Source organism: Platalea leucorodia, assembly GCF_965183815.1.
Source record: "Platalea leucorodia genome assembly, chromosome: Z".
NCBI lineage: Eukaryota > Metazoa > Chordata > Aves > Pelecaniformes > Threskiornithidae > Platalea > Platalea leucorodia.
This window is the reverse complement of record NC_138858.1, coordinates 1,963,905-1,979,856: the sequence shown is the minus strand read 5'-3', so window position 1 is coordinate 1,979,856 and position 15,952 is coordinate 1,963,905. Positions and strand designations below refer to the sequence as shown.

General features: G+C 44.2%; 1 protein-coding gene across 1 annotated transcript in view; it reads left to right on the top strand.

Moving 5' to 3' along the window:
- DCC (DCC netrin 1 receptor) overlaps positions 1 to 13,492 on the top strand; it is a gene marked incomplete at both ends in the record, with an annotated part of 597,951 nt that extends 584,459 nt beyond the window's left edge. The window contains 2 exons of the mRNA XM_082336600.1: positions 11,316 to 11,458; positions 13,403 to 13,492. Of these exons, the coding sequence (XP_082192726.1) occupies positions 11,316 to 11,458; positions 13,403 to 13,492 (233 nt within the window). The remainder of the gene's footprint in view (positions 1 to 11,315; positions 11,459 to 13,402) is intronic.
- Positions 13,493 to 15,952: the final 2,460 nt, after the last annotated feature.

Below are 15,952 nucleotides of genomic sequence, written 5' to 3'. Positions count from 1 at the left end.
CTGCCTCGGGCTATTTTGTGGTGTTGGGGGCTATTTATTTCTGTGTATGGTTTCTCTTGCTTTTCTCAATGTACTTGTCCTCAGAGTCATTAGCCAGACGGATGTTGTTTCCTTTACTGGTTTTCTTGTAGAAAGTTTTCCGTTGTAAATGTTAACTTCTGTTTGTGCCTCTGGGCAGTGGGGTGTGCAGAACTGATCCTGCTCCTGCACCTGATCCCTCCAAACTAGGTTGGTCTTCCAGTACCCACTGCTGAATCCCACTCCTCTGGAACCCAGATCTCTCTTCTCTTCTTTTAAAATGGGAGTGGAGAGAGAAAGCATTGAAAAAGAGGTGGCAAGAAAGAGTGCTTCATTTCACCAGCAATTCTGAATATTTAATACTACCCATGAGCATGATCATAGCATCCTGAATGGTTTGGGTTGGAAGGGACCTTAAAGATCACCCGGTTTCAACCCCCTGCCATGGGCAGGGACACCTTCCACCAGACCAGGTTGCTCAAAGCCCCGTCCAACCTGGCCTTGAACACTTCCAGGGATGGGGCATCCACAGCTTCTCTGGGCAACCTGATCCAGTGCCTCACCACCCTCATAGTGAAGAATTTCTTCCTTGTATCTAGTCTAAATCTCCCCTCTTTCAGCTGAAAGCCATTACCCCTTGTCCTATCACTTCATGCCCTTGTAAAAAGTCCCTCTCCAGCTTTCTTGTAGGCCTTCTTGTACCTTCAGGTACTGGAAGGCTGCTATAAGGCCTCCCCGGAGCCTTCTCTTCTCCAGGCTGAACATATATGGCTGATATCTCGGCCGTAGTTAGATACCCATGAAAGGGAAATTTTGAAGATATTTGTGACTTTACAAAGTTTCTGATGTAGTTCTCTGCTTGAACAAACCTCCTAGAAGAGAAGACTGACACAGCCCTGCGCAGTCACTGCTCCCTCATCCCCACTGGCAGAGCAAAAGTGGCCAAGCTCTCTGCAGGCCAGCTGAGCAAATTCCCTTATAGACCACAGCTGCTAATTACACCCCACTTATGGGCATCTCAGGTTTAAAAGGCTCTTAGCAAATTCCCATGTTGGAATACCTGTTACTTTCCTTAATCAGGTAGATAGAATTAATTAATTATTACATTTTCTTAAACTCAAGACATTTTTACATGTCCTCTGTCATAAAGTAATAGGGCAATAAGTCACTTAAACCAATTAAACTACTCTTTGCTTTGCTGTCCTATTTTTTAAATGCATGTCAGTCAGGTGTCTTCCCCCTTCAGGCAATACATAACCCTGATGGAACAATCCTGCAGAATTCCGAAGGGGAGAAAGCAACAGAGAACTGCAGAGATTGATCCGGAGATTGCCAGCAAAGACTTTAAAAAGCAGGAACCTGAAGTTAAGCGGACCTTTCCCTTGAAATCCCTTCATTGCTGGTTTGTAGACTCTGCTCCCTCTAGCCTTATGAGTTTTATATCTCCTTTTATAGAGTAGCTTGTATGGAAGCACCAGGCAGTGGTGTCCTCCGGTCTTCAACCAGCCTCACCGCCTGCCCCACAGCCAACTGCGTGCTGAAGCTCCAGATGTATTTGTATCTTGAGGTCACGGTCCTGGAGCTGATGTCTAACGCTTGCCCTCATACAATATTAGCATCGAAATTAATTTTTGGATCCTGCCCAGGGAATAGATGAGCACAGGGCTTTTTCTTGGCTTTGACTGACCTGATGCTAAAAGGAGGTATCTCCTCCAATATTTTATCTATTCAGTATATCTCTGTAGTGACATTATAATTAGCTGTTAAACTCTATCATAAGGTTCATAAAAAAGACATACAGAAATCATTATTCAGTTGTGGGGGATTTTGCCACGAGGATATGAATAAATATTTAAAAGGCTGTGCTCCTGGTTTTGGGTCATGACATCAGCCTAATCCAGAGCTAAAATCTACCATTTTTCTTCTTTTTTTTTTTTTTCCTTTTTTTTTTGCCTTGAGCCCAGTAAATCTGAACTCTTCACATTAAGCCCTTCCCGTTGATATTTTATAGGACATCGCACCTTTTCATCATTGCTTTGTGATCGAACACTTGAGGTTCCTAATACTTATTCTGAAGGCGTGAGAATCGGTCCATGGTATTTCCAGTCCCCACTGTGGCTGCACTCGCTCTTCTTTGCAAATCACACACATAGGCATATAAGTGATTTGACTTAGTCCCCTTTCAGGTTAAATAGAAAATGTTTGATGGAGTGTTGAGCTTATTGCATTATAGATCTGACATAAATTCCACAAATGGACAGGAAAGGTGGGGTTTTTTTACCCTCACAAATGAAAATTCCTTTTAGGTCTTGATGATCAGCTGCACTTTAAGTGAACCTGAATTAGAGGAGGTCATTTTTCTTCTGCAGAAGCAAGTGTGAGGTGATAGAAAATACCGCCTGTGAAGTGGTGGTTTTCATGTAGTGTCACAGTTCTAAAACTTCAGCCTTTTCAGGCTCCTGTATCTTTTGTGAGACTGTAAAAATGCTGCATTTTTTCTATTGCTACTCAACCATAAAAGTGTAGTTGGAAATCCAAATTGTCGTCTTCTCGGTCTTCCTGGAATCACTCAGTGATACCCCAGAGCTAAAAACCACTTTATTGTACAGCAAAACGGAGCTTGATTTTCCTTCCTCCTGCTAAGCTGTAGGATATGCCCCAAACTGGCTACGGGCTGGGAGCGCAGGGGAAGGGTTGCACTGCAGATGAACTGCTCAAGGTTTATTTCTTTGGAAAAAAATCTTGTCTTTTCAATGTCGGGTGTCTTGGGGAGTAAAAATGAAGAGTCAGGTGAAGAAATCTGGCAGTAAACATCCCTGTGTAAAAAGCAGCAGCTGGATATTGCCTGGACATTAGTACAAATCCTTCCCGTATCCAGGCTGGCCCACACACTGATTTCATTACCAAATGGGATAAGAAAGCCTGATAAGAAAATGAGCTCTGTGAAGCATTTTTTGTGCTGCCTTTTTTTTTTTTCCTATAGCTATTGTAAGAAAAAAACCCCAGAAAAACAAGATAAGAGTGAAGGTTTGCAAAGCCAGTGTTAAAACCGTGAGCTAACGGTCAAATAAATAAGGGATGAACTCAAGAGGAAAAAAGGGTATATTGGTATTAAGCAGTGAATCCTGGGCCATAATAATCTCAAAGAGCAAGGGTTTGAGGCCTCAGTAGATGCTGAAATTACAGTGATCCTTAGAAGAGTGAATATAGAAAGAATATAGAAAGAATTTTCAGTCGCGCTGAAAATCGACTGCTCCTCACAGGAGCCTTGGTAAAATCACGGTCGCACAAGTGTCTTGAATAGCAGAGCTGAGGTGGAGCGTTTAGAGATGGAAATTCCACGAATCAAGCTTTTGGCTACAAATTAGGCAAATTTTGGAGACATGACCTTAGAACCCTCTGGTGCTAGATTTCTGCATTTAATTGCTATCCATTTTTTAGAGTGTTTAATCCCCTCTCATGCAAAGTGGGGAGTTAATTTGGGAGGGCATTTATTCTATACAATCAAGTAGCTCTAATTAATTAGCTATACAACCAAATTGCGGGTCCTTTTTTTAGGGGGGGGGAGGGAAGTTTACCATTCACAAGAAAAAAATCCCAGCGCCAATATAAATGAAAACCTCTTGCTTCTAATTTGAATTCAGTCATTGAATTCAAAGGCAACTAAGAAGTCTTTTGTTAATAGGGTATAAAAATCTTTCTGTCATAGGGTTTTTTTCCTTATTTTAATGATGAGTGTAAATGAGATTATGGACTTCTCTTTATCATAGTCTACAGTAAGCAAGGTCTATAAATTCATTGAAAATATGGAAATGATTCATTCTTGAGCCTTTTATTCTGAAATCCTAGCTTTTTGCACTAGTAACTCCCAGGTTCAAAGGAAAATTATTCTTTTATTTCATAAGCCTTTACCTGCCCCCCTCTTCAATTTGAAATGTTTTTTTTTCTTCCACGTTTCTTTTTATGAAAACAAGCTTTCCCCATTCATCTGGGAGATATATTGACACAGAAGTGTCATGAAAGGGTCAGTCCTCTCTATTAGAGAAATCTGGCCCCAGTCCAGTAAAGTTTAATTAGCATGCAGATAACTTGAGACACCTGAGTTGTCTCATTAAAATCCACGGGACTACTGGAAGGTGTAAAGTGAAGTGTGGATTTAGGTGCTTGTCTGCATACGTGAACTGATTCCCCTTTGATAGAAAGGATCTATTTCAATACAAAGCAGCAGTCAAATCATGAAAAAAAAAGTTTATCTAGATAATTATACTGTAAATCTGTAGAAAGATTTAATGATGGGCCATTCCATCTTCCTGTGTTTCATAAGCAGAGAAGTAAAACTTTTTCCACTGCATGTACAGTTTCTCCGTATTAATTTGGGACTGTGTGTGTTATGACCGAGCAGTTGCGGCCAACGAGCCACTTTTGCCCTAACACTTATTTGTCCCACATAGTATTTCCAGCAAATAGATTAAAAACATGAAGAGCAGCTGAGAAGGCAGAGACCAAATCTGTCTCGTGTTTCCATTTATTTGAGCAGTCTGTGCTGTTATTGTCTTGAAGCGTCCTTTCCAAGCTCGCTGTTTCTATACCTATTTTGAAGCCGTAGCACGTAAAAATGTGTGAAGTTCATCAGTGCCATTTCAAAAGCCTCACCAATAGGCAGTCCCAGTACCTGCTTGGTATCGTATTCTGGAGAGTGATTAAATTGTCTCTTTCTCTTTTGTGTTTTATTTCTCTTTTTACTTCATTTCTCCTACTATCAAGTATTTCTAAATTAAACTTTGCCTCTTTCTGGAACAACTCGCCTCGCGGAATGAGCCAAGCCGCCGTTGATTATCACCTCAAAAATCATTTTTAGAAACTCAATTTCTTGATGAAAAATATTTTTTCCCACCTCTAATGTAAACCAGCTGAGTCTTCAAACAATATTTTTCATCTAGTTACATATTCTGTTCCCCTGAGAGGCACCGTCTTACTTAAACAGGAACATCCTGCCGTGGAGCTAAAAGTAAGCTTACTTCTACATGTTATTCTCATATTTATGTTTCAACTTTTAAGTCATTTAACCTGACACCAGTTTTCCTGGTGGAAATACCAAATAACTTGTAAGTGGCATTTGATCCTTTTGTGATTTTCTGTTGTACTTTTATGAGAAAATTACCTCTTCGTACTGCAAGATATACCCTACCAGCTTTGATTACTTAATAGGGAAAACATCTGGCTTTGCATTGCTATACAGCCCTCCTTCCCCACCCTTGAAGTTCAGGCTGCCAATCTCCTTACTGTCAGAAGCATCTGGGACAGACGAAATTCTTAAATAATTTTAATTTTCCAGATTGATCGCTTTCAGTTTTGCGAGCTATGACATATCTCTGTGGGAGCATCCGTGCAGATTCCTCCGTGCCTGCAGATCTTCATTACTAGAAGCAGGTCTAGTTAATGGCATGGATAGTGTTTGTCTTTTATCTTGTTGGATAGAAAAAATTGTGAAAAGGTGCGAGGTGCAGGGCCAGAAAAGATTATCCTCATTTAGTTACAAGTCTGACATTACCTTCTGATTTCTGCAGCTTATTTTGACTTTTATAGTCTCATTGTAGAGGATTCATCTTAGTACTCTTAATCTTTCAAGAATCCTCTCAGTTCTTACGAAGACAAACGCTTGTTTGCACCCCAGTAGATAGACCAATTTTCAGCTGCCTCCTCAGACCAGGTGATCTTCAACTGCAGATCTTCAGCTTCATATCTTTGATGCATGCCCTGTCAGTTGGGCTATTGAATATAAGAATATATCTGTACCCCCAGAAATGTTCTATTTAAGTTTCCAAATTGGTTTTATGAGAAATGACTGCAAATAGAATCATAGAATCATACAATCGTTAAGGTTGGAAAAGACCCTTAAGATCATTGAGTCCAACCGTTAACCCAGCACTGCCAAGCCCACCACTAAACCATGTCCTCGAGCACCACGTCTGTCCTTCTTTTGAATACCTCCAGGGATGGGGACTCAACCCCTTCCCTGGGCAGCCTGGGCCAGGGCCTGACAGCCCTTTGGGTGAAGAAGTTTTTCCTCATATCCAGCCTAAACCTGCCCTGGCGCAGCTTGAGGCCGTTCCCTCTCGTCCTATGGCTTGTTACTAGGGAGAGGAGACCGACCCCCACCCCTAACCTGGCTGAGTACATCATCTCATGTCCCATTTGACATATTTCAAAATACATTAACGCCAAGTAGCTCTCCCAAAGTATTACTATGAAAAGGATGGGTGCTATATTGGTTTCACTTGGTGTCAGTCATGATAACATATGTCCTGATATGCACAAATGCGTGTAGATTTAGAAAAGGCCCTGCAGAGGGCCCTGGCCAGGCCGGGTCGATGGCCCAGGCCACGGGGTGAGGGTCAGCAAGGCTCAGGGCCGGGTCCTGCCCTGGGGGCACAACAACCCCAGGCACCGCAGCAGGCGTGGGGAGGAGCGGCTGGGAGCTGCCCGGCGGGAAAGGGCCTGGGGGTGCTGGTCGACAGCCGCTGGACATGAGCCAGCAGGGTGCCCAGGTGGCCAAGAGGGCCAGTGGCACCCTGGCCTGTATCAGGAACGGTGTGGCCAGCAGGAGCAGGGAGGGGATGGTGCCCCTGCGCTGGGCACTGGTGAGGCCGCCCCTCGAATGCTGTGCTCAGCGCTGGGCCCCGCACCCCAAGGCGGCCATGGAGGGGCTGGAGCGTGGCCAGAGCAGGGCAGCGAGGCTGGGGCAGGGGCTGGAGCACAAGGCTGGGGAGGAGCGGCTGGGGGAGCTGGGGGGGCTCAGCCTGGAGAAGAGGAGGCTGAGGGGAGCCCTCATCGCTCTCTGCAACGGCCTGAAAGGAGGCTGGAGCCGGGGGGGTCGGTCTCTGCTCCCCAGGAACAAGCGCTGGGACGAGAGGGAACGGCCTCAGGCTGCGCCAGGGCAGGTTTAGCCTGGATATTAGGAGAAACTTCTTTCCCCAAAGGGCAGTCAGGCCCTGGCACAGGCTGCCCTGTGCCCTGTGCCCTGATGGGTTGAGCCCCCATCCCTGGAGGTATTTGAAAGCCGGGGAGACGTGGTGCTTAGGGACATGGTTTAGTGGTGGGCTTGGCAGCGCTGGGTTAACGGTTGGACTTGATGATCTTAAAGGTCTTTTCCAACCTAAATGATGCTATGATTCTATGATTCTAAAACTGCTTCTTTTTGACTTGACACAGGATTGCACTGATGTGCAGTGCTCCTGAAATATGAAGGATGATAGTGCAGTGAGTTCAGTGTGGGCCTTGGAGAGGCGGTGGTAGCTGGGATTTCCACTTGGTTGCCATATATCATCTAACTAATGAGCCAATGAAGTGTTTAATAACCCTGCTGAGAAAATGAAACTTTTAAACTGTAAATCCATGCTGGGGCTGCTCAGAGTTACACCTGATGGTATTGGCATCTTCTGCCTCTTGCGGCCCCAGTGCCAAGGTTTCCTCTTTTTGACTTGTGAGACTCCCGCTGAGTTGGAGAACATTAGAAACCAAAATGATTTTAATTTAATTAGCTACTCATTTGCATCAATTAGTTTACTTAGCATGTCAACTTTCTGCGTCCAGAGTTCTCTTCGAGAGGCCGACTTGGTCTTTTTAACGTCCTTTGGGGGAAGAGGGCTCAACTGTTGTACTAATTACGTATTACGGGCATTACCTTGGAAAACGGTCACGGTGGTAAAACGTTTGCTGAAGAACGTGAAACACGCAGCTATGCACAAGGAAGACTTTCTGAGTTTCATTTTAGTTCTGAGCATCAGGATTTGCCTGTTGCTTTTGTGAGCTAAAGGGCAACAAGATGCACAAACTGAACTTACTAATCATAATTATGGCTTCTCATTAACAATATCCAGGAGGGAACATCTGTCTTTGTGCAGAAAAGTGGGTCTTTAAGTCCAATTACTACAATTAATGAGTTACATATGAGAAACATGATTTTTACCACGGGATTTAGAGGATTACAATAGCAACGTACTCTGCATTTCACATGAGCTCCTTACCACCACATCAAATATTTACTTCACCAGCCCATGAAAATCAAACAAGTCGCAATGCGAAGTCGCTTATAGAAAAAAAGCCAATTTGGGTCCATTTTCTAACCAATAAACAGCATGGATGCAATTTTCTGCGGTGGCTGTACCTTACTATTTATTCTTCACGTCACAGTGCTATCCCAGGACGCAATCCAGATTCCTTGTGACAGGAATCGGATAAATCTCTCTTTAGCAGGGCACACAAGCGCTCCTAGAATTAGAAATACGGCCACGGCTGCCAGCTGCAGGGACCACAGCTGCAGTTTACTTCTTTGCTGAGCTCTGCAGGTGTTTTCAAAGCACTGGGGGAAAAAAATGGTGAGAAGCTACGGTGTGCCAGGCAGCTTAGAGTTAATTTGCCTGTGATGACTTCATCACTTTGTTTTTTAGGGTCAGGCTCTTGCGTTTCTCAGTGTGTAACTGCTGGGTGCATGTTTCGAGCGCCAGCGTGTGCACATTCCCCGCCACGCGCTTCGTTGGAAATAAGCTTTTTTTATTAAGAAATGGAAGGGAAAAATATTTCCTTTTTTAAAAAACTGATTTGAATGTGCAGCGCTTAGAAGGTGGGATCTTTGGGAATAGCTGTATCTTCTACTCTTACTCTGAGATACAGGGAAGTTTGAAGGCCTGGTTATTAAAGAAGCCTTTTAGCTATTAAACTGGAGCTGGAAGAGTGAGCGTATCTTTGCGACAATCTCTTTTAGCTTGTATTGAGCTTTCACACTTTCATAGCTTCAGCTAAACGGGAGTTATCTGCGATTCTCAGACTTACAGAGAGGGTGTTTGTGAGTCTCTCCCTCTCTGTCCCCGTCTTGCAGCTCTTTACTGGAACTTACTTTTAATGAACACGCTGTTGGCAACTCCATTTCGGGAGGGATTTTGCTCTCTCTTCTGCTCCATTGTGTTTTCTCTGCCTTAAACTAATTAAAAATGTAAACACGATTCTTTGAAATACAGGAAAATTAATCTGCACCTCTTGTCTCCTGGCTACTCGCTGGAGCTGTAAGGATACAGAGAGCTGTCATGACTGCAGTGATTTGGTGGGATTTGGGGAGCGAGAGCCGCAGCAGCTGCCTGCCTTCCTACACCGGAGTTATTCTCCAGGCAGTGCCGCTCCAGGCTCAGGAGCGTTGCTTTCATGACATGTTAATGATTTCTAAGAAAAGAGAGGTAATCAGGTGGGAATCTAGGGATGAAGAAAACAAATAGGTGTTTAAACTTAAGATTCGTGAAAAGACCGTTTGGTTTTGCATGGAAACTGGGTGGGTTTCTGATTTGAGACGTGGATTTTGGGGTGCTCCCGTGTGCGTCCCATGTGGGTGGAGACATCTCCCACGCTCCTGGTCCCTGCGTCTCAGCTCCAGAGCCACGGGCATCCTCGTACAAACCTGTCCTGTGCCTCGTCCTTGGGACGCCCCTTCATCTATGCACATTTTATAGCTGGAGTGGCTCAAGACCTATTTTTCTCTTTCTGGGTCCAATTCTGATGGAATGGCTGATAGCCTACTTGACTTACCGAGGCTGATGCCTTTTAATACCTCTAATAAGCATGATCAGCTACTAAAGCGATGGCTGTTGTTATTATCATGGTTATGGTACACATTTTCCTAATAGAAAAAAGGCAGGGAACTTACTGAAGGTCATAGTGGAGCAAAGATAGAGAAAAAAGCTATTTATTTGTGTTTCATATCTTCTTGATTTCAACGGGAGTCAAATGAGCAGAATAAAAATTGTGCCCAAGTCCCATGGAGATGGAAACCTGCCCTGTGAGACTCCAAAGTCATCCCCTGTGCCAGAGGGGATCTGCTGTTACGTGGTGGGGAGGCTGGGGGAATTTGACAGTCCCTGGTACGTGATGCCCCCTGCCAAGCAAATATCAACCTGGAGATTGCATATTTAAAGATATGAACATGAAACTTGCCTTAGGGCACAAGCAGGCATCAAAGTGGTTTAATGTCGATGGAGAGAAAATGAGAAGAATAAATTTTGGGGACCTAGGTGGCTGAGAGAAGTGCCAAAGACACTCACTGGAATGAGTTTGGCCTTCTGCAGGTCGCAGGGATGTTTAAGCCGTAGCTTGAGGGGGAGCAGGATTACTCTGACAGCAAGAAAGCTTGAAATTGCCGTCCCCATTTTTGGCCTTGAATCTATGATGCATGAGATACATGATCTCAGTTTGGCTTTGTATGGCAACTTTAATTTTAAAGCTATCCCAGTGTACTTAAAATCAGTGTCTTGTGTGCCTCTATTTCAGCTGACAGCCCTTGTGTCTCCAGCAGAGTCTTGCATAAAGCCAGGCACCTTGTGCTGAGTGGAGGCAGATTGTCCAGGACAAAGGTTTTATTTTTTGATGTTTTAAATCATTAAAAGAGACAAAGACTTTAATTTGCTCTAGAAGAGAGCTGAGACGTCTCAGTTGATGCCTCCTTAAAGGGCAGCACTTCAAACAGTGCTGCTGCTGACACCTCTTTTGCCAAGCAGTCGTAGCGCCGCTCGGCGTGGTGGGCAGGAGGAGTTTCAGCAGAGATGCTTAAGAAGGGAAGTCCTTTTCTGTCAAAAAAAAAAATCTATTTTGATTTTTTGTTTTCCTCCTTCCAAGCTGGGATAAAAAGTCAGAAACAACTTTCGTTGAAATACAATTTTTATTTCAGCTTGTTCAGTAACCCACCTGGAGGACTGCTCTCAGCTTGAGGGAGTTAGAAACAAAAATACATGAGAACCATGGAAATAACTGCCATTCCCCCAGCCTGGCCACTGCTCTCTGCTCTTCGATCTCACTTTCTCCCTCAAACACAACGTCAAAGTGACAGTTCCCTGCCAGGCAGGGGCCACGGAGCCCAGGTTTTCATTATCTTCCAGGAGTACCAGGTCTGTAGGGGTTTTTCCCAGGAAAACTTCAAGTTTCCATATGACATCTTTTGGTTTTGCAAGAGAACATTCTTCATCAAAAAGTAATGTCAACAGAAAATTGCAAACCTGCTGTGACTGCGAGTCCTCTTTTGGGAGCGGAGCCCATGGAATACAATGGAGGAGCTTTTAGCGAGTGTTTGTGTTGGCTCTGATGCTCCTTCGCGAAGAAGTAGTGTCTGTCTAGGAAGCGGACTGTACATTTACAACGGAAAACACAAGCAGCAATGGTAAAACCAGCTGTATTTTGCCTATAACCTGCAAAATTTCACTGCAATCCCCTTTTCCATACCTACAGGTTCTCAATGTGACTTTTGTTTCTTCTTCCAGGGCCTAACCTCCCCAAGGCTCAGGTTAAAACAGCATCCCTTGGCTTGGCAGGAAAAGCCAGGTCACCTCTGCTGCCCGTCTCGGTGCCCACGGCCCCGGAGGTCGCAGAAGAGGGCCACAAGCAGACGGAGGACTCCGCGAACGTAAGAACCATCTTTCAGAGCCAACCTTCGTGCAAGCCTCATCACCATCAAGTTATATTCTCTAATCCCCAATCTGCACGTTAATTTTTAGATAACGATCTGTCCCTAAGATATTATGCTGCAGCTGATAGCTATTAGAAAGCTCGTAAAAAGTTCTGGCAGCCGGTAAAACTTTGCTGTTGACTTTAATGGACTTTGGCGTGTGCGATACAGGGGAGAAGCGAGTGCTTCAATTCGAGGTTAATATTATCCACAGGACAACTTGCACAGCCTCTCCTGAGCGCCCTGAGCTATCGGGAGAAGAGAAAGAGGGGGTGAGAAGTGTGATAAGGGAAGGAAATAATTTTGGCAGGAAAAATGAGTATATAGTAATACGAGATAATGGTGAGAAAAATAACATTGAAGAAGTAGATAAGTAAAACTGAAAAGGTGGTGAAATTAGAATAACGTTTTCACTCCCATTAAGATTCTCTTAGAGAAAGGTCTCATGTGATCCAGAAGATGAAACAGTGTAAAAGAAAAGGAATAAGGAAAAAAAGAAATATATTAAATATATGTTGTATATCACCTCTTTTCATCTACTTGCATAGGAGAATTTGTTGCTAGGCACTATAGCAGTGATTTGTCCAACATCTTATTAGTGAATCCTTTTTATGTTTTCCACTTGGCTAAAGGGAAAGAAAAAAGATTTGCTTTAGACGTAGATATGGAGGGTTTGGCTCTGCGCCCTGATGACGGCGGGACAGCGGTGTTTGATTCCTGCTTGTCATTATCAACGGCATAAAAATACACTTCTGCATATAGTCACAGAAGGATTCTCACGTTTTGCTGGGAAAAAGGGACACAGGCCGATGTAAGAGACATGGAATCTCCTACTGGAATGGGAACGGGAAGGAAAATGCCCTCTGTGGTAAAATTAGTGGCATAAGGAGTAATTTAACACAGGACATTTGATAACGCAAAGTGCGATTTCAGCTCTCGGTACCGTGTTTTATCACAGCAGCAGGATTTAGCTCTCGGGAGAGACACTGTTCAAGCTCCACAAGCATGAGGGCAGTTACAGGCAGTACTGGTGCAGGCAACAAGCTCATCGGGTGGTCAGAATTTGGGGAGAAAAGCTAAAATTTGGGGAATTTTTTTTAAGCTTGACTCTGCCGGTGCTCTTTTAAGCTGCCTGCTCCATCCCACCTTGGGGACTGCAGGGCTTATGCAGCACTTTCAGATATTTTACTTGGTAAAACCCATATAAATAACTAATGTTTGAGCTCCTTCTCAGTGTCTGAAAGCAAAGGATCACTCCTCTTGCTCTTGCCTTGGTAATTTTTGAGGTCAGTGGTTCCCAAGAATAAGTGCAGTGCTGGTAATTTTAGGTTTCGCTGCAGATCCTCAGCTGACCATCCCCCAAAGGATTACTTTCTTCCAGTCCAGTTAGGTGCCTCTAAAAACGGTTCCCAGTCCTCTGCTCCCACTAAAAGCGATGGTGGAAATTCCCAACCATTAGCAAGGGCTGAGAAGTTCAGCTAATTGCTGAACGAGCTGTTGCAGCCTGCCTTAGGAGAGGGCATGTTTAGATGAGCATTTGATGTCTCTGTTGGGTGCTAAAAAATGTTTTCATAGTCCCCCCAGGCGTGGACACATGTAACGGTAAGGGAAGGAGCTGGGGAAATGGGGACTCAGGGAAGGGTCGTTAACATTTAATATTGCTCTAGCGTGGTCACCCCTGGTTTTCAGCTCACATGTTGAGTCCACAGAGGCTTTGCTATCCAGCCTGGAAGCATCAGCCCATCCTTGAACGCTCCAGGTCCCTGAGGACCGTGTGGGGAAGATGTCCCGGTGGGGGGGCCCCGGGAGGTCCCTGCCACAGGCCATGTCCCGGGCTCCGTGCGAGGGGTTTCGGTTCCCGTCCCGCTGCCCGCTTATCCGTGTGTGTTTGTTCACTCGCAGGTTTATGAGCAGGATGATCTGAGTGAACAGATGGCCAGTTTGGAGGGGCTAATGAAGCAACTCAATGCTATCACAGGCTCAGCCTTCTAACAGCTCTTGATGAAGTGATAATTATCCCGGAGCATTGCAGCATACCAGGATTTCACGCGTACCACCCACATACACCACCCCATAAAATCATCTCGTTCCCGGTACCTTCAGTGCAAGGAAGATTCCTGCAAAATCCTAAAAGGAATGATGAGAAGAAGAAAAAGGAAAAAAATAATAATGGAAATGTTACGGAACTGTTTATCTGGCATCTAAAGTGATGAAAGCATGGCAAGGTGAATGACGTCATCACCGCGGAGTCGTAGCTGATGCCACCGGATTGCTCATTTTGATCTACTAGTCTTCGTAGAGCTCAAGTTGTCATGACTAACTCATGTTTTACTCCGTAGAGGTCTGTAGCTCTTTGTGTAGATCTAGTCTTACCTCATGCAAGTATGTTTTTGAACATAGACCATGCCATTAATGAGACAGTGTTTAGGTCACTCGTTTGTTTTTGTTTTTTTTTTTTAAATACGTAATTACTGGCTACAAAAACACCCATAGCAAATAATCACACCACCACACCAAAAATTTGGAAGTTTTCCCAACAGCACAAAATGAAAAGACAAGGTACTAATTTCCTTTGTCGTCTCTGTCGCTCATCTCGCCCGAGTGGTGGGGATTAGCAAGTGGCTGTAAAATTCAGCCATTTTAGCAAGCGTTTGTAAATCCTCCCGTAGTTAATGTTTTATGTATGGCAAACAGAGAACCAGGAATGTAAAAAAAAAAAAAAAAAGGAAAAAAAAAGTCTGCATTGGTGGCCCGCTGCCAGCCAGCCAGTGTACACTTGCAAAAAGAGGACATAATATGCAATCTTCTCTGACACGCAGTCATTACGTGCTTAAGCTTGTAATAAAACACGTCTGCGTATGGGTGGCCTTTGTGCCAGGCCACCCTGTGATAACATTGGGAAGCGCTGCTGGGGCCACCGCCAGTCAGAGCAGAGAGAAAAACAGAGCTGAAGTTTCCCTGAGCCTTTCCCATCCATCCCGCATCCCCCGGGATGGCTCGGATCCGAGGACCCGTCCACCTGGGATGATGATGGGTGGAGGATGACGAGGGCGAAGGGGCAGCAGGCGCTTCCCGTGGGCAGGACGCAAGCCCGGGGGAAGAACCACAGAGACCGGTAAATACCTGATAAATTAATTAGGAGGGCTTTTCCGCAAACGTAATATTTCCTAGTTGAGCTCTGCAGCACTCCGTGAGAACAGCAAGCGAAGAGCGATGAGCAGCAGGACACCGTGAGCCATCTTTAGGGATTCCCTCTGCCTCTTGTCCTAGTGCGTTAGCTGCGCATTACAGTGTTTATTGACAGCGATAACTGGTTGAATTGACTAAATTTTGTGTGCATACATTTTATTGCTAAATTTTCAGCTGCATTCAGCGTTAATCCCTGTTTATGCAGCTGAATCACCAAAAGGGAACTAATTTGCATATTTATCAGTTAGGAGGCTGCAAAACCCAATAAGAGAGTTTCAGATGAATTATTCCATTCAGCTCTGCCTTTGATTTCAAGCTTGAGTGGGTCATAATTTTAAAAGAGCATGGAAAGGATAGGATCTTTACAACCTAATAGCTCCTTTTATTAGGTGGGTAATTATATGTGAATCTCCGAATAAAATATTTTGAGTAAAATGGCACTGCAACAGAAGTTATAATTCAGATTATTTTCTACGGCCCTGTGCTGGAAAGGAAATCAGATGTTAAGGAGGAATTCAAATGCTTCATTAAGAACTCTAGTGTGTTTGTGAAAATGCTCCTTTAGAAATGCCTTGTTATTCAATTTACTAAGATTTTAATGAAATAGTTCTTGAGAGTGAGGAAATCTTGTTTGCATGGGAGGCTGAGCTTTCCAGTTCTGAAAGATTTGTAACCAAAAACCTCTCCTAAAAATAAAATGCACAAATCTTTCCTGATGAAAACCCAGCTCAGCTGTTAGGACCTATAAAATCACTACCTCCATTTTAACTCGAAGAAAGAAGGCTTAACGCAGCTTTTGAATAGCTCCCCGTCCATATTTGCAGAGATTGACATTGTTGAAATAGGAACATAAGGTCAAATCTGTCTCTCACTTATCATTTGTGAAATAGCTCTTACCCTGGATTTGCAGCAGGATAGCTGGGAACAGAAACCGCCCCCAGGACTTTAAAGAGCAGCACTGCACCTTTTTAAACACGGAACACTAATCCAGGACCGAGTGTATAACAATCTCAAATTGCCTAAAATAAGACGAGCCACAGAGGTTTGCAAGTTGGATTTTGCTTGGTTTGGACAAAAGCATTGTAGCGTCCAGGTGCTTTGGTATTTATCAGCCTCTTCGTTTTGTTCAGGCATCTCTCTTCGACTTAAACCCTAAGCCCCTGAAAGTCTGCAGATTGATCTGGCACTCCTGTGAGCCCAGCCTTTCTTCTGCCATTTGAAGCATATCTATTTTCAGGCTCAGCCTATTTAAATCAATAACAC